We start from the raw sequence: 18,404 nt of genomic DNA, 5'->3' as shown, positions 1-18,404 counted from the left end.
AATTGCCTCTGTTGGTTTTGTATTCACCTTTCAAATATGTTTCCTAACTTACTTTTTTCCAGAATGAATTTCCAAATCTGACAAGAGCTTCTCGACAGAGCAATCGACAAAAGTTAACTTCAAAGGTGTTATCTAAAGAAGAAACTGAAAGAATTGCAAAGATTTTTGCAGGGCATTTTACAGAAAAAAGCTGAAATGATCTTTTTAATCAATAATGCTTTAAAAGCCTATGTACTTCACACCCAAAAATCAGTGAGTATCCAAGTAAATTCATCTAGTAGTTAATGGTATATGTGACTATTGAGCTGTATAGTATCTGGACCTGAACGGTGAGAACTGTAAGACTGATTATCCTACTCTTCAGTTCCTTTTGCTGCTGGGAAAAAAACATAGTTCATTCATGTCTATAGTTATCAGATACTGTTCCTTATTTATTCAGAACATTTAGTGCATTCAGTCCTTTCTTCAAAATACGCAAAGCAGAGATTAAAGTTTTGAGTTTGCTTCCAAGCCTTGGCATTATCCTCTGACATTTACACTGTTTGCTTCACAGCAGTGTAAGTTCTATGCACAGCATCCAAAATGGGAGGTTATAGGGGATTGAAGAACACTCAGTATACATTTGCAAGATGGTATCTTTTCCATATTCTGTATGACATAAGATATTGAAGTGATACACCGGCAACATGCTTCATTACAATGTTTTCATTGCTCATTTATAAGAAAATTATTTTCCAAATAGACCAGTTCACATGATCCATTTAAATGACACAAATTACTGAAGCAGTTTATTGTCACCTAACAACTGAAGGTTAATGAATATTCTTCTCAAGTCACAACAATGTTGGCTATAGGGGTTTCTGATACTTGAGCTAGGAGTGATCCCATTCTTCGATTACAGTATATGTAATTGTAGCTGAACACTCAGCATAGGAGGATTTTGTTACAAATCTGATACCATTCAGTTAATCTGGTGTGAAGCAAAGAGAAGAGACTGTTTTTGAGAATAATGCTGTATGCTGGTCAGAGGTGTGTAGTGAAGAAATGTCATAATCCAATACCCAGTCTTGGTTCTTACTTTGATATGCAGCACAGTCAGGTCATGTGAACCAATGAGGTAGATCTTAAATGGGAGCAGTTTCTTCAAACTACTTACTTGCTTGCATATTACTTTGGAACTACACTATCTTTGGTAATATGGTTATGTTGGGCCAATAACGCACAAAAATTGGACCAGTGGTAAACTGTCAGTATTTTTTTTAATATAACAAGATTCACTGTGATGATGTGAGAATCTAAAAGTACTGCAGACAGGAAATACCATAGGGCAGGGTAGACATGTGGTTAAAGGGTTGCATTAGTCATAATGCCGTTGAATGTATTTTTGTATTGGTATGAAATAAGTTAAATCTTGTATTTTAATATTTGTATCAGACAGAATTATGTTTATCAAAACAAAATTGCCATTTGATAATAAATTATTTTTAATGTATTACAATAGTTTTCATTTGTGATGGGTTTGGGGCTATACATAATTCTGGTGAATTTTCTCTCCTATCGGGGGAAAAACAGTTGGAATATCTTGCTGCAGCAAATTGTGATATGTTAATAATATAACAGCTTGTATTGCAGTAGCCACAATCTAATATATTTTCATAGGTCCTTTCTACTGCTGTTATATAACACTAGTTAACAGTTTTATTGATATATTAAGGAATGTATTTAAACCTGTTGAAAATTAGCCTTGAGAAAATGGTAGTAAATTGCCATCTTGAATAACAGCAATCTTCCCATTGAAGGTGCCCCACAGTTCAAGATTTAAAACTGAATTGTTCCCAAGAACTCCAGCCATTGCTGCTCCTCCGTCATCCCTACTAATGTCCCCTTCCAATCAGCTTTGGCCAACTTCTCTCTCTTGCCTCCCTAATTCCCTTTACTCCACTGTAATATTGATACATTTGACTTTAGCTTCTCCCTTTCAAATTGCATGGTGAATTCTATTATATTATGATCACTGTCTCCTAAACATTCCTTTACCTTGAGCTCCCTAATCAAATCCAGTTTGTTACACAACACCCAATCCAGAATAGCTGATCCTCAAGTGGGATCAGCCACAAGCTGCTCTTAAAATACCAACTCGCAGGCATTCTACAAATTCTCTCTCTTGGGATCCAACACCAACCTGAGTTTCCCAATCTACCTGATTATTGAAATCCCTCATGACCATCATAACATTGCCATTTTGACATGCATTTTGTATCCCACATCCCGGCTACTGTTGTGATTTGTATCACATTTCCTGGCTACTGTTCGGAGACCTGTATATAATTCTCATCGGGGTCTTTTTGCCCTTGCAGTTCCTTAATTCTATCCACAATGATTCTACGTCTTCCAATTCTATGTCAGAATCAGGTGTACTATCACCAGCATATGATGTGAAATTTGTTAACTTAGCAACAGCAATACAATGCAATACATAATATAGAAGAAATAAAACAAAATTAAATAACAATAATAAATAGATATCTAAATCAGTTACAGTATACATATATTGAATAGATTAAAAATTGTGCAAAAAACAGAAATACTATATATTAAAAAAGCGAGGTAGTGTCCAAGGGCTCAATGTCTTTAGGAATCGGATGGCAGAGGGGAAGAAGCTGTTCCTGAGTGTGTGCCTTCAGACTTCTGTACCTCCTACCTGATGGCAACAGCAAGAAAAAGGCATGCCCTGGGTGCTGGAGCTCCTTAATAATGGACGCTGCCTTTCTGAGACACTGCTCCATGAAGATGTCCTGGGTACATTGTAGGCTAGTACCCAAGATAGAGCCGATTAAATTTACAATCCTCTGCAGCTTCTTTAGGTTCTATGCAGTAGTTCCCCTTCCCCATACCAGACAGTGATGCAACCTGTCAGAATGCTCTCCACTGTACCACAGAGCCACCCCACACCTTCTGACTACCTACCCGTCCTTTTGATATAATGTGTATCCTTGGATGTTAAGCTTTCAGCTACAATCATCTTTCAGTCAAGACTCAGTGATGCTGTCAATGTCATACTTGCCTATTTCTTAACTGTGCTACAAGATCATCTACTTTATACCCCAACAGTTTTAGCAACATGCCTGCAAGGATATTGGTCCCCCTCCAGTTCAGATGTAACATGTCCCTTTTGTGATTCAGAGATCTGAAACCCTGCCCATGCATGCATTTATCTGTCAAATATTCCCCTTGTTATCCTCACTGGCATGTGGACAGAGATTACTACCCTGGAGGTCCTGCTTTTTAGTTTTTTACCTAGCTCCCTAAATTCTCTTTCTTTTTCTTTTTAAATCTTTTTATTAATTTTTCAAAATTATAAACTCAATAACAAAGTTGGTACAAAGAGATTGGAATAATGTTCATCAGCATATATAAAATGAATTTTAGGTAACATAGATATAAAAGACTTCCAAACTCATAATGAGATTAATCATTAAAAAAGAAATAAAAAGAAAAAATATATATAAACAAAAAAAACCCAAAAGAAAAAGAGGAAAAAAACCCAAAAAAAAACAAAACAGGGCTAGACCAACAGCTTGTATCAGATACGTTCAATAATGTCGTTAACTCCGCTCCTCTCATCATGTAATTTAAGTTTAGTAAAAAGATTCGGAAAGGTCAAATTACATCATATGAAAATTTTGCATAAAAGTTTTCCAAGTTTCTTCAAATTTAACCGAAGGGTCAAAAATATCACTTATAATTTTTTCTAAATTTGAACTTAATATGGTTTGAGAAAACCACTGGAATGTAGTTGGAGGATTAGTTTCCTTCCAGTTCAACAAAATGGACCTTCTCACCATTAAAGTAACAAAAGCTATCATTCGACAGGCTGAAGAAAACAAAGATTTATGTTCTACCATTGGCAATCCAAAGATTGCCATAATAGGATGGGGTTTTAAATCAAAGCATAAAACTGTTGAAATAATATCAAAAATGTCTTTCCAATATTTTTCCAAAAGAGGACAGGACCAAAACATATGAGTTAAAGAAGCCACTTCAGAGTGACATCTATCACAAGTAGGGTTTATATGGGAATAAAAACGAGCTAGTTTATCTTTGGACATATAAGCTCTGTGTACTACTTTAAATTGTATTAATGTATGGAAGAATAACTAATTGAAAAATATTTTCCCATTTCTCTATAGGTAGGAAAAGTTGAAGTTCCCTTTCCCATTCATTTTTGATTTTATCAGATATATCTGGCTGTAATTTGATAATTATATCATAAATTATTGCTATTAATCCCTTCTGCAAAGGATTAAAACCTAAAATTTTATCAAGAATGCCAGAAGGATTTGAAGTCGGAAAGGTAGGCAACGTAGTATTTTAAAAATTTCTTATTTGTAGGTATCTAAAAAAATGGGATCTAGGCAAATCAGATTTCTCAGATAACTGCTCAAAAGACATAAAGCAGTTATCCAGAAATAAATCACAAAAACATATTATACCTTTCATTTTCCATATCAAAAAGGCTTGGTCCATTACCGAGGGTTGGAAAAAAAAATTAGATATAATAGGGCTTGATAACATAAGTTCATTCAGTCCAAAAAATTTACAAAATTGAAATCATATTCGCAATGTATGTTTAACTATAGGGTTGAAAATTTGTTTATTCAATTTAGATAGTGCAAAAGGCAGTGAAGTTCCTAAAATGGAGGCTAAAGAAAACCCTTGTACAGAGTGGCCTTCAAGGTTTACCCAATATGGGCTTGGAGTTATATTCCAATCTTGTGTCCAAAATATTAAATATCGGATATTAATTGCCCAGTAGTAAAATCTTAGGATAGGCAATGCCAAACCACCCTCTTTCTTAGATTTCTGTAAGTATTTTTTACTTAATCTGGGATTTCTATTTTGCCATATATAAGAGGAACTTTTAGAGTCAATAGTATCAAAAAAAGATTTAGGAATAAAAATCAGTATCGCTTGAAATAAATATAAAAATGTGGGTAAAATAATCATTTTAATAGCATTAAAAGGCCAATTAGTGATAGAGACAAAGGGGACCATTTAGTAATCAGTTGTTTAACCTGATTGATTAATGGTAAAAGGTTGAAATTGAATAGATCCTTATGTCTCTTAGTAATTTTAACTCCCAAATAAGTAACATAGTAATCACTCTAAATGAAGAGTTTCTATAAATGGGAACTTGCATATTTAATGGAAAGAGTTCACTCTTACCTAGGTTCAGTTTATAACCAGAAAAACTACTAAACTGAGCAAGCAAAGTTAATACTGCCGGAATAGATTTTCCTGGGTTAGAAATATATAATAGTAGATCATCTGCATATAGTGATAATTTATGAGTCTCATTTCCACGGGTAATGCCAAATATATTAGGGGAGTCACGAATGGCAATAGCTAGCGGTTCCAAGGCAATATCAAATAGTAATGAACTAAGAGGGCAACCCTGCCTAGTACCACGGAATAAATGAAAAAAAGGGATCTTTGGTTGTTAGTAAATACCGAGGCCAAAAGGGGTAAAATATATCAGTTTAATCCAGGAAATGAATATCAGACTAAAATTAAATTTCTCAAGGGTATTGAATAAATATATCCATTCAACTCTATCAAAAGCTTTCTCAGCATCCAATGAAATAACACATTCTGGAATTTTGGGTGAAGGCATATAAACAATATTCATTAATCTCCTAATATTAAAAAAAAGAGTAACAGTTTTTAATAAATCCAGTTTGATCAGCAGAAATAATTTGGGGTAATACATTCTCCAATCTCATTGCCAATATTTTAGAAAAAATCTTAGAATCGACATTCAGCAGAGATATAGGCCTATAAGATGCACGTTCAGTAGGATCCTTATCTTTTTAAAGAATTAGGGAAATAGAAGCTCGATAAAAAGATTGTGGTAATTTACCTATTGACACTGCATCCCTAAAAACACTACATAGCCAAGGACTTAGTGTAGTTAAGAAAAATTTTTTAAATTCTACTGTAAATCCATCTGGACCAGGTGCTTTACCTGAGTTCATTGAAAAAATAGCATTCTTTATTTCCTCTACTATAATAGGTACATTTAGTTTTGAACGTTCATTAGATGATAATTCTGGAATATTCAGTTCCTTAAAAAATTCATGCATTATAGTGGAGTCATCAGGAAATTCTGATTGATATAGGGAGGTATAAAATTCTTGAAAGAATTTATTAATCTCGTCATGGTCAACTGTCAAAGTGCCATCTTGTTTACGAATCTTAAGAATCTGTTGTTTAACCGAGGCCGATTTCAGTTGATTAGCTAAAAATGTCCCAGTTTTATCACCATGTATATAAAATTGACTCTTAGTTTTGGTTAATTGACTTTCAATCGAAGATGATAATAAGAGATTATGTTCCATTTGAAGTTCAACTCTCTGTTTATAAAGTTCTTGATCAGGAGCTATAGAATATTTCTTATCAACTTCTTTAATCTTGTCGACCAGTTTAAGTATTTCCTTATTAGTTCGCTTTTTTAGTCCAGCAGTGTATGAAATAACTTGTCCACGAATATATGCTTTAAAAGTATCCCAGAGTGTCCCACTGGAAATATCATCCGTGGAATTCATTGTAAAGAAAAACTTAATCTGTTCATCAATAAACCTAACAAAATCTGAATCTTGAAGCAAAGTGGTATTAAATCGCCATTGTCTAGAATTAATAGATGTATCCCTTAAGTTAATAAATAATTTCAACAGTGCATGGTCAGAAACAGCAATAGAGTCATATTGGCAACCTGTAACAAAAGGAATTAATTGAGAGTCAATAAGAAAGTAGTCAATTCTTGAACAGTGCTGATGTACATGTGAAAAAAATGAGAACTCTTTGTCATTCGAATGTAAGAATCTCCAAATTTCTGAGATTCCAGAGTCGGTCATAAAAGAGTTAATAAGGGTAGCCGATTTATTCGTAAGTGCTTGATTAAACTTGGATCTATCTATCAAAGGATTTAAACAACAATTAAAATCACCACCCATAATCAGCATATAGTCATTTAAGTTAGGAAGAGATGTGAGGAGATTCTTAAAAAAATCAGGACAGTCAACATTTGGGGCATAAACATTGAGCATAGCAACTTTTTTGTTAAATAGCAAGCCAGTAATCAACAAAAATCTGCCATTAGAATCTGAAATCGTCTCATGTGCATAAATGAAATTGACGGATCTATAAATATAGAAACGCCTTTTACTTTAGCCTGTGAATTCGCATGGTACCGTTGGTCCTTCCAGAATCTAAAGAAACGTTGATTATCCTCTTTCCGGACATGAGTTTCTTGTACAAAAATAATATCATCCTATGGAATACTTTAAAAATTTTCTTCCGTTTAATCGGGTGGTCCTAAATTCTCACTACAGAACCTCCTCCCATTTACTACCTATGTCATCGGTGCCAATATGTACCAAAACTTCTGGCTGCTCACCCTTCCCCTTTAGAATGCAGTGGACCCGATCTGAGATGCCCCTGACTTTGGCACCTGGGAGGCAATGTTTCACCCGGGTGTCTTTATCGCATCCACAGAACCTTGTGTCTAGTCCACTAACTATAGATTCCTTTATCACTATTGTGGTCCTCTCCCCGCTTTCCTTCTGAGCCACCATGCCAGAGACCTGGCCGTTGCGGCTTTCCTCTGGTAGGTACCCACCCCCTCACCGCCCCAGCAGTAACCAAGCGCTATACTTATTGTTGAGGAGAATGGGCACAAGGATACTCTTCACTAACAGCACACTTCTTTTTCCTCTCCTGACGGTCACCCAGGTACCTTCCTCCTGCAACTTAGGTGTGATCACCGCCCCCCCCCCATTCTTCCTATCTGTATCCTTCTGTATGAGTCGAAGGTCATCAAGCTGCAGATGTGCTTATCTGGCAGGCTGGAGGCCTCCCACATCTCACGTTGTGTTTTTTTATGCGGAGCCATCTTCACTGCACTAGCTATGTACTAGCAGATGAGAAATGAAGACGATAAAGAAGAAGCAACTTTCCAGACACCTACCTCCCCAAGCCAGTTTTCGCCAAAGCCTCCCATTCTTGCGGTGGTCCACACACACAATGGCTGCTCCGCTTGTTATTATTTTTATTTTTCCTTGCTAATGAATTACTATTTGATTGGGCCACTGGAAACGCCAGAAGTCCACAAACACACCTTTTTAAAATCTCACTCACAGACTTGTGAGTTGCCTCTTCTCTTGCTCCTGATTCAATTGGGCCACCAGAAAAACAGTGAAAGCCCACGAACGCTCTTTTTTTAAATCTCGCTGACAGACCTGTGAGTTGCCTCCCTGTCTCTGATTCGATTGGGCCACCAAGCGAGGAGAGACTGGCACTTTCTGCAAACTATTCCAAAGATTGGAAGAGCAATGTACTGCCAAGCAATCATTTGTTTATGCGCATATTTTAAATGCAAAAGCATATATGACATTATACAGCACATATCTAGTGAAATACATACATCAATCTAAATCTAACTTTCTTGAATTGAAGAGATCTGATTTTTTTTTATGTTTAATTAAGACCATACGATATGATATAGGAGCAGAAGTAGGCCATTCGGCCTGTTGAGTCTGCTCTGCCATTCAATCATGGGCTGATCCAATGCTTCCAGTCATCCACACTCCCCTGCCTTCCCCCCATACCCTTTGATGCTGTAGCTAATCAAGAACCTATCTATCTCTGCCTTTAAATGCACCCAATGATTTGGCCTCCACAGCCGCTCATGGCAACAAATTCCACAGATTTACCACCCTCTGACTAAAGTAATTTCTCTGCATCTCTGTTCCAATTGGACATACTTCAATCTTGAATCCTGAAGTTGTGCCCTCTTGTTCTAGACTCCCCTACCATGGGAAATAACTTTGCCATATCTAATCTGTTCAGGCCTTTTAACATTCGGAATGTTTCTATGAGATCTCCTCTCATTCTCCTGAACTCCAGGGAATACAGCCCAAGAGCTGCCAGATGTTCCTCATACAGTAACTCTTTCATCCCTGGAAGAGTTAACATCTGCTACTTAATGCAGAATTTTTGTAGTCAATATGTTAATCAGGTTGCACAATTTTTTAGTCTGGTTTATTTCTCTATCCTATTATGTCATTTTTCAGAAGCAACTCACAATATGCTGGAGGAAATCAACAAGGGGAAGAGGAGGGAATTTTTTTTACTGGAAGGAGAAATTGATATTCGTAAGGCCAGTGATGTTGTGGGGATGGAACTGGACTCTCTGACAATGGTGTCTGAAAAGAGGATGCTGTCCAAGTTGCATGCCATCTTGGACAATGTCCCCCATCCACTACATAATGGACTGGGTGGGCACAAGAGTACATTCAGCCAGAGACTCATTCCACTGAGATGCAGCACAGAGCGTCATAGGAAGTTATTCCTGCCTGTGGCCATCAAACTTTACAACTCCTCCCTTGGAGGGTCAGACACCCTGAGCCAATAGGCTGGTCCTGGACTTATTTCCTGGCATAATTTACATATTACTATTTAATTATGTATGGTTTTATCACTATTTAATTATTTATGGTGCAACTGTAACGAAAACCAGCTTCCCTCAGGATCAATAAAGTATGACTATGACTATATTCATGCCATCAGGTTGGACACTACCGAGACAGAATATAGTGTTGCTCCTCCACCCTGAGAGTTGTCTCATTGTGGCACCAGAGGAGGCCATGGACTGACATGTCAGAACAGGAGTGGGAATCGGAATTAAAATGTTTGAGCACTGGGAAGTTCTGCTTTTAGCAGATGGAGCACATGTGCTTGACAAAGCAGTTCCCCAATTTACGAGTTCTCACCAGTGTGGAGGAGGCTGCATCGAGAGCACCAGACTCAATAAATGACCCCAGCGGGTTTGCAGGTGAAGTGTTGCCTCACCTGGAAGGACTGTTTGGGGCCCTGAATGGAGGCGAGGGAGAGGTGAATGGGCAGGTGTTGTACTTTGGCTGCTTACAGGGTGCCAGGAGAGAGGTCACTTAAAAACACTTGTCATACAAGCCATGTAGTTCAAAATACTTTGCAATGAGATAAAGTGCAAACATAAAACTAAAAGACAACATTATATTGGTTAAAAGCAAGGTTAAATAAGTAGGTTTGAGCTACTATTTAAAAGTCTGCAAGGTACTGTATTGAGTTCCACAGATTAGAATCATAGTAAAAAAGGAAAGCTGACCTGCAAATTTTCTTTTGAGGAAGATTATTTAAATTTAAGAGACCAGCAGAAGACCTGAGAGCTCGAGCAGGATCACGGAATGAAAACGATTCAATAATGTACTTCGGTCCCACACCATTCTGAGCTTAAACATATCTATCCTAAAGGTTTTCAAAAGTTCCAGTATATCCCCTTTATAGGCCTGATCAGAATAAAGAGGGAGCCATATGTCAAGTATAGGCAACTGGCATCAAGTGAATATCTTGGGTGCGTGGATACAGGAGTACACATAAGAATGAAATTAAGAGGGCAAAAATGGCCATGAGATACCTCTAGCAGACATGATAAGGGGAATTCTAAAAGATTCCATAAATATATTAGAAACAAAAAAGGGAGCCAGGCAGAGAATAAGTCCCCTTAAGGATCAGTGTGGTGACATCCCCATTTCTGAACTCTCCCTCCCCCTCCCGCTCAGACAATATGTCAACGGACATCTTTTATAAACCTGCCAGCTCCCACAGTTAACTATAGCATTTCCCACCTCGTCTCCTATAAAATTGCTATTCCCTTTTCTCAGTTCCTTTGCCTCCACTGCTTCTGTTCCCAGGATGAGGCTTTCTTTTCCGGAACATCAGAGATGTCCTCCTTTTTCAAGGAACGGGTTCCCCTTACTCCACTATTGATGCTGCCCTCGCCCACATCCCTTCCCTTTTCCCGAAGATCTGTGTTCATCCCAATTTCCCGCCGCCTTAAGAGTGATAGTTCCCCTGGTCCTTCCCTCACACCCCATGAGCCTTCGTATTCAGCACATCATCCTCCGCAACTTCCGCCATCTCCAAAGGGATCCTACCACGAAACCTATCTTTACCATCTCCCCCCCACCGCCGCTCTCTACAGAGATCGCTCCCTCCACGATTCCCTTGGCCCCTCTCCACTAATCTCCCTCCCAGCAGTTATCCCTGAAAGCAGCCTAAGTGCTACACCCGCCTATTCACCTCCCTCACCTCCATTCAAGGCCTCGAACAGTCCTTCCTGGTGAGGGGGTCATCTATCGTGTCCAGTGCTCCTGATGCAGCCTCCTCTACAGTAGTGAGACCCGTTGTAAATCATGGGACCACTTCGACAAACATCTCCGCACTATCCGCTAAAAGCGCAACTTCCTGTTGGCCAAACATTTTAATTCCCATTTCCTTTCTAGAGTGTCAGTCCATGGCCTCCTCTTGTGCCAAGAGGAGGTCACCACCAAGTGGAGGAGCATCACCTTATATTCTGCTTGGTGACCTGATGGCATGGATATCGATTTCTCCTTCCAGTTAAAAATATACTTCCCCTCCCTCACTCTGTCCTTTTACCTCTTCTCATCTGCCCGTCACTTACCCCAGGTCCCCTCCTCCTTCCCATTCTCCTGTGGTCCACTCTCCTCTATCAGATTCCTTCTTCTCCAGCCCTTGATCTTTCCCACCCACCTGGCTTCACCTATCACCTTCACCTCCCCCCAGCTTTTTACTCTGGCATCGTCCCCCTTCCTTTCCAGTCCTGAGGAAGGGTCTCAGCAGAAATGTCAACTGCTTATTCATTTCCATACATGCAACTTGACCTGCTGAGTTCCTCCAGCTTTGTGTGGATTGCTTTGGATTTCCAGCTTCTCAGACCGTGTTTCAGTGTGCTGATTAATGTGTGGAGCCACAGGAAATGGCTACATCTTAAATGAATGAATCTCATCTGTATTTGCCAAGGAGAAGGACATGGAAGAGGGATACAATACATAGGAGCATACCAATATTACAGGGAGGAGGTGCTGAAACGCGTGTGGATAAATCCCTTTGGTCTATCCAGGTGCATACTAGGGCATTGTAGGAAGCAATAGGCTATTTCTGGGAACTGGCAGGATTTTTATATCATCGCTAGCCATAGGTAAAATACTGGAAGTCTTAAAGATAGCTAATGATGTTAATGAAGGACTGTAGGGATAATCCCTTGCAACAATGATAAGAACATTATCGGAAATGATACTTTTGGCAAGGCAATGAAGTGTGAGAAATTGACTTTTTTTTTAAAAAGTGATGACCAAGAGGATTGATGAGGGAAGTGCATTAGATGTTGTCTACCCGGACTTTAGCAAGGTGTCTGACAAGATCCCACATCGTAGGGTGGTTCAGAAGGTTAGAACACATGGGATCCAGGATGAACTAGCCAACTGGATACAAAGTAGACATGGTGATAGGAGGCAGAGGGTGGTAGTGGAGGTCTGAAACCAATGGTGTACCAGGCTGATCACTAGGTGTTTTGTGTGTCATGTATATCAATGGTTTGGATAAAACAGCAAGTAGTATGATTAGTAGGTTTTCAGATGACTTCAAAATTGGTGGTATAATGGACAGTGAAGCAGGACCAAGGTTACAATTGTATAAAGGTCAACTGGGAAAGTGGACGAGTGAATGGCAGGTGGAATTTATCTCAGACAAATGTGAAGTGATGCTTTTAGCAAAGTTAAACCAGGGCAGGACTTGCATCGTGTGTGGCAAGGCCTGGGTGAGTGTTGTTGAACAAAGAGACCTTGGGGTACAAGTACCTAGTTCTCTGAAAATGGGAACACACAGACAGGGTGATGAGGAAATCGTATGGCCCAAATATTCTTTCCAGGTGAGGCAACACTTCACCTGCAAATCTGCTGGGGTTGCCTATTGTGTGCAGTGCTCCCGATATAGCCTCCTCTGCATCAGTGAAATCCAGCATAAATTAGGGGACCGCTTTGTTGAGCACCTCCACTCCATCCACCAAAAGCAGAACTTCCCAGTGGCCAAACATTTTAATTCCAATTCCCATTCCAACATGCCTCCACCAGTAAAAATAATTTTTCTTCCCCCTCCACTTTTCTATTCTCCACTCTAGTCTCTTACCTTTTCTCACCAGCCTATCACCTCCTCTTGGGTCCCCTCCTCCTTCTCTTTCTCCTATGGTCCACTGCCCTCCCCTATCAGATTCCTTCTCCAGTCCTTTAATCTTTCCTGCCCACCTGGTTTCTCCCATCACCTTCCAGCTATCCTTCTTCCCCTCCCCCTATTTTTTTATTCTGGTGTCTTCCCCCCACTTCCTTTTCAGTCCTGAACAGTCTCTGCCCAAAACATCCATACATGCTGCATTACCTGCTGAGTTCCTCCAGTATTGTGTTGCTTTGGATTTCCAGCATCTGCAGACTTTGTTTCTATATGGCATTCTTGCTTTCATCAATCAAGGCAGTGTGTACAACTATTGGATAGGCTGCACCTGGAATATTGGAAGGTTGTGATTGAAATAAACAAGATGCAGAAAAGATTCTCAAGGATGTTGCCTAATTGAAGGACTTTAGTTATCATCAAAAGATTGGATAGGCAAGGTCTACTTTACTTGGAGCAATGGAGTTTGACAGGTGATATGATAAAGCTATATTAAAATTATGAGAGACAGTAGATAGCCATTGTCTGTTTCCCATGGTAGGAGTGTCTAATAAAACTAGAGGGGAATATGTTTAAGGCAAGAGGAAGGAGGTTTAAAGGGATCCGATGAGTAATTCACCCACTCGACAAAGACAAGGTAGTTTTACCTGGAAAAAAGCTGCCAGAGGAGATGGTAGAGGTAAGAATAGTCACAACATTTAAGAGCATCTGGCCAGGTTGTTGAATGAGCAGGGCATAGACATGGGTCAAAGAGGCCCTAGAACTATGCTGTACATCTGAGATTAATCATTAATTTTGCTTCACCATTCCATAATAGATACTAGAAATCATCTTTATTCACCATATACAGTATATTTTAAAAAATCACAAGCTCTTGGTTCAAAGAATTTATAAGTTACATGATTATGGTACATTACTATTGACCTGCAACAGCATCATATCACAAATCCTTCAAAAGATCCATATCCACAAAATTCATACACTATTTAAAGGAATTCAGTATGTATACTATCTGTCATCATGTGTAGAAAGTATCAAAGAGATTCCCAGGACTGCTTGGCCAACATCATTGCACGTTTCAGCTGTTCATAGGAGACGAACATCACCACATTCCATGAGCCCAGCCTCAGGAAGGAGGGCATGAACCTGTCAAAAATGAAATAATAAATTTAGAATTGTCTTAAGTGATTGAGAATAGTCTCCCTTATAAACAAGCACCTGTAAAGTTAAATTGTCAGTAGTTATGGAAATTACAATTGTCTACTTTTCTCCCTGCCTTACCCTCATGCACGGATTAAACTTGTTACGACATAATAGATTTGCTATCAAGCCTCACTATTCACTTATGTTAAATCCTCAAATTTAGTTTGTTTGCTTTTGTGATACTAAATCAGACAATTCAGTGCATTGAAGAAGCAGCTAGCAAGAAAATTATGGGCAGAGCCAATGCAAGGCACAACGGAGATGAACAACCGGAACAGAATGTATCAGTGCAAACAAGAGGAAATCTGCAGATGCTGGAATTTCAAGCAACACACATAAAAGTTGCTGGTGAACGCAGCAGGCCAGGCAGCATCCCTAGGAAGAGGTACAGTTGATGTTTCGGGCCGAGACCCTTCGTCAGGACTAACTGAAGGGTCTGGGCCCGAAACGTCGACTGTACCTCTTCCTAGAGATGCTGCCTGGCCTGCTGCGTTCACCAGCAACTTTTATGTGTGTTGCCAGAATGTATCAGTGCAGTGATACTGCAGTTTATGGATTGGGTGGGACTGGTAGGGGAAGGAGGAAGGATGAGAGGTCAGTGTGAAGGAGTAGCAGAAACCCAGGACTAGCAAGCGCAGAAATGGGGTAGTAAGCATCAAAAAAATGGCACAAAAATCATCATTAGGCCATTAGCCTATTTCAGGTTTCAAGAGAAGATCTGATTCAACCCAAACAGGAAGACAAATTTAATTGATGGCAACTTTGTCAGGTAATCCAATATCACAAAGGGGTTCTAATTACCTGGTAACATACACAAAAAAATGCTGGTGAACACAGCAGGCCAGGCAGCATCTATAGGAAGCGGTACAATCGACGTTTCAGGCCGGGACCCTTTGTCAGGAACCGCTTCGTCGAGCACCTCCACTCCATCTGCCACAACAGACAGGATCTCCCGGTTGCCACCCACTTCAACTCTGCTTCACATTCCCATTTGGATATGTCCATACATGGCCTCCTCTACTGCCATGATGAGACTAAACTCAGGTTGGAGGAGCAACACCTCATATGCTGTCTGGGTAGTCTCCAGCCCCTTGGCATGAACATTGAATTCTCCAACTTCCGGTAATTCCCTCCCCCTCCCTTCCTCCATCCCAGTTTCACTCTACCCCCTCCCCCAGCTGCCTATCACCTCCCTCATGGTTCTGCCTCCTTCTACTACCCATTGTGTTTTCCCCTTTTCCTTCTTCACCTTTCCTGCCTATCACCTCCCTGCCTCCCCTCCCCCACCCCTTCACCTTCCCCCTTACTGGTTTTTCACCTGGAACCTACCAGCCTTCACCTTCCCACCCTCCCCCCACCTTCTTTATAGGGCCTCTGCCCCTTCCCCCTACAGTCCTGACAAAGGGTTCTGGCCCGAAACGTCGACTGATCATTTCCACGGATGCTGCCCGACCTGCTGAGTTCCTCCAACGTGTTGTGAGTGTTGCTTTGACTCCAGCATCTGCAGAGTATTTTGTGCTTATGGAATAGAATGGTTACCCTTTATAAAAGGCTGTCAAGCCCTCCTTTCGCAGCATGGTGAAGGAACAATTAATAGCGCTGCTGTACTGGCCAGGAGTAGAGTTCATGTATCGTGTCTTCACAACATCAACAGGTGAAGCAACAATGGTCGTGCAGAATCCAGCAGCAAAACCAGCAGAAAAGTGGCAAGGAAGGTTATCTGGAAATAAAATATCAAATTACTACTTTGCCTCAACTAAAAATAATTGAGTCTTTTAGAATCACTAATGGTGCATCGCTTACCAGTCATGAGATTATATCTTAAGATTGCATCCTTGAACAAGTCATAAGTGACCAGTTCTGCACAATTCACAATGGAATTACGAGCAATATTTGGCAAAGCACCTGTAAAAAAAAATATGCACTTTAAAGAAAGTAGAAAATCCCTTTGAAGCACCTCTTTCAATATAGATAGAAAGTCCTTATTGTCAAGTCTAGTCAATGTACACTCAATGGCCACTTTATTAGGTACACCTGTTTGTTAATGCAAATATCCAATCGGCCAATTATGTGGGAGCAACTCAATGCATGAAAGCACACAGACATGGTCAAGAGGTTCAGACCAAACATTGGAATGGGGAAGGAAGTACAAGAGTGTATATTGAATTGTACTCTTTGTTTTGTATATTGAATTAAATAATGGTCCTGCCAAACTGTTAAAGAGATCAACCTAGGCTTTACAAGGAAATGTGTCAACTTCTGGATGAGGATCTAAAAGCCTTGTATTAAGCAGTAAACTATAAATTAGAAGATTTTGTATTCAATCCATGACATGTCCTAACATCTTCATCAGCCTAGATATCTTATAGTCATAGAATGCTACAGCACAGAAACAAGCCTTTTGGCCCATCTAGTACATGCAGACCTGGTCCTCTGCTTAGTCTTATACACCTGCACCAGACCATAGCCCTCTGCACCTCCCTTGTCCATGTACTTATCCAAATTTCTCTTAAGCATTACAGTTGAACCCAGGTCACTCCATACTCATACCACTCTGAGTGAAGAAGTTCCCCCTCAGATTCCACTTAACTATTTTACCTTTTGCATACACCCTCTAGTTCTAGTCTCACCCAACCTCAGGGAAAAAGCCTGTATGTATTCACCCTGTACACACCTCAATTTTGTATGCATTTATCAAATCTCACCCATTTCTCTTACACTCTAGGAAATAAAATCCTAACCTATCCAACCTTTCCCTACAACTCAAGTTCTCAAGTCCCAGCAAAATCCTTGTACATTTTTTCTGTACTCTTTCAAGCTTATTAGTACCTTTCCTGTAGGTAGGCAACCGGAACAGCACACAATACTCTAAATTTGGCCTCTCCAACATCTTATACAACTTCTTTCTTTTTCTTTTTCCAATATTTTTTATTGATTTCTATATAGAAGAATACAGAGTTCAAGAGAATACATAGTATAAAACAAAAAAAAATACCAGATACAGTATATTGAATCACATTAACGAACTCCTTACTCTATATTCATATGGATTAGATTAATTGGTACATTAGAATACAAACAATTTTATTTAAAAAACGGATCTACACCCACTACCAAAGTCGAAGCTGTTTGGGAAAAAAAAATTTATCAGATAATAAAATATACTATTAACCAACTTCTGTACTTTAACAAGAAGTCAAAGATTATGAAAATAATTTAAAAACGGCCCCCACAAATTTTGAAAATCTTGGTTAGATTCAGAAATTGAACAACGAATCTTTTCTAAATTTAGGAATGCCATAACATCCCGTAACCACTGAGCATGGTTAGGCGGAACAGCATCCTCCCATTTAAACAAAAGCACCCTTCTAGTCATAAGAGAGATAAAGGCCAGAATGTGCAAATCAGATGTCTTCAAAATAATATCTTTGCTTCCAACAATACCAAATAGGGCAGTCAAAGGATTAGGCCTAAAATTTACTTTAAAGAGTACAGAAAAAGTTTGGAATACTTCCTTACAATATTTTCCAAGACTTGGGCACGTCCAAAACATATGAATAAGTGAAGCTTGTCCATTGTTACACCTATCACAGTAGGGAGATATATCCATATAAAAATGAGATAACTTAATCCTTGGTCACATAAGCCCTATGAACCACTTTAAATTGGAGGCGGGAATGATGAGCACATATCGATGAAGTATTAACCAATTTAAAAATCTCATTCCAAATTTCTTCAGAAATTGAGGTCTGTAAATCTTGATCCCAAAGATTTTTAATCTTGTCTAAAGAATCATTTCCCATTCCCAACAACATATCATAAATATTGGATATTGAACCATTATAGAATGGTTTCATATTAAGAATTTCATCTAATATGTTCTTATCAGGTCTATTAGGAAATGTATATAATTGAGATCGCAGAAAATCTCTAATTTGTAAGTACCAAAAAAAATAGGCTTTTGATAAACTATATTTAGTTGACAATTGTTCAAACAAAGAAAGACTTCCTCCTACAAACAGATCACGGAAGCATGTAATGCCCAATCTTTCCCATTGTTTAAAGACTACATCAGTCATAGA

The 18,404-nt window shown here is 39.2% G+C and overlaps 2 protein-coding genes across 10 annotated transcripts in view; one reads left to right on the top strand and one right to left on the bottom strand.

Moving 5' to 3' along the window:
- The window catches only part of c2cd3 (C2 domain containing 3 centriole elongation regulator), a 170,524-nt gene extending 168,919 nt beyond the window's left edge, over positions 1-1,605 (top strand). For 2 of the 3 annotated variants that reach the window (XM_063054447.1, XM_063054445.1), the window contains one exon: positions 63-1,604. In XM_063054447.1, the coding sequence (XP_062910517.1) occupies positions 63-194 (132 nt within the window). In that variant the 3' untranslated portion in view covers positions 195-1,604. Of the gene's footprint in view, positions 1-62 lie in introns of all 3 variants that reach the window. The other variant, XM_063054448.1, reaches the window with a different exon arrangement.
- The window catches only part of LOC134349711 (dicarboxylate carrier SLC25A8-like), a 58,640-nt gene that overhangs the window by 1,661 nt on the left and 38,575 nt on the right, over positions 1-18,404 (bottom strand). For 6 of the 7 annotated variants that reach the window (XR_010018756.1, XR_010018753.1, XR_010018755.1 and 3 more), the window contains 3 exons: positions 16,126-16,227; positions 15,862-16,042; positions 13,330-14,265 (listed from right to left, as the gene is read on the bottom strand). Coding sequence is in view for 1 of the 7 variants with exons in the window: in XM_063054450.1 (XP_062910520.1) it covers positions 14,154-14,265; positions 15,862-16,042; positions 16,126-16,227 (395 nt within the window). In the remaining 6 variants the exon portion in view is untranslated. Of the gene's footprint in view, positions 1-13,301; positions 14,266-15,861; positions 16,043-16,125; positions 16,228-18,404 lie in introns of those variants that run through there. The other variant, XM_063054450.1, reaches the window with a different exon arrangement.

Source organism: Mobula hypostoma, chromosome 7 (genome assembly GCF_963921235.1).
Source record: "Mobula hypostoma chromosome 7, sMobHyp1.1, whole genome shotgun sequence".
NCBI classification, from domain to species: Eukaryota; Metazoa; Chordata; class Chondrichthyes; order Myliobatiformes; family Myliobatidae; genus Mobula; species Mobula hypostoma.
Note: the sequence above shows the minus strand (reverse complement) of the source record. Positions and strands in the feature narration are given on the sequence as shown.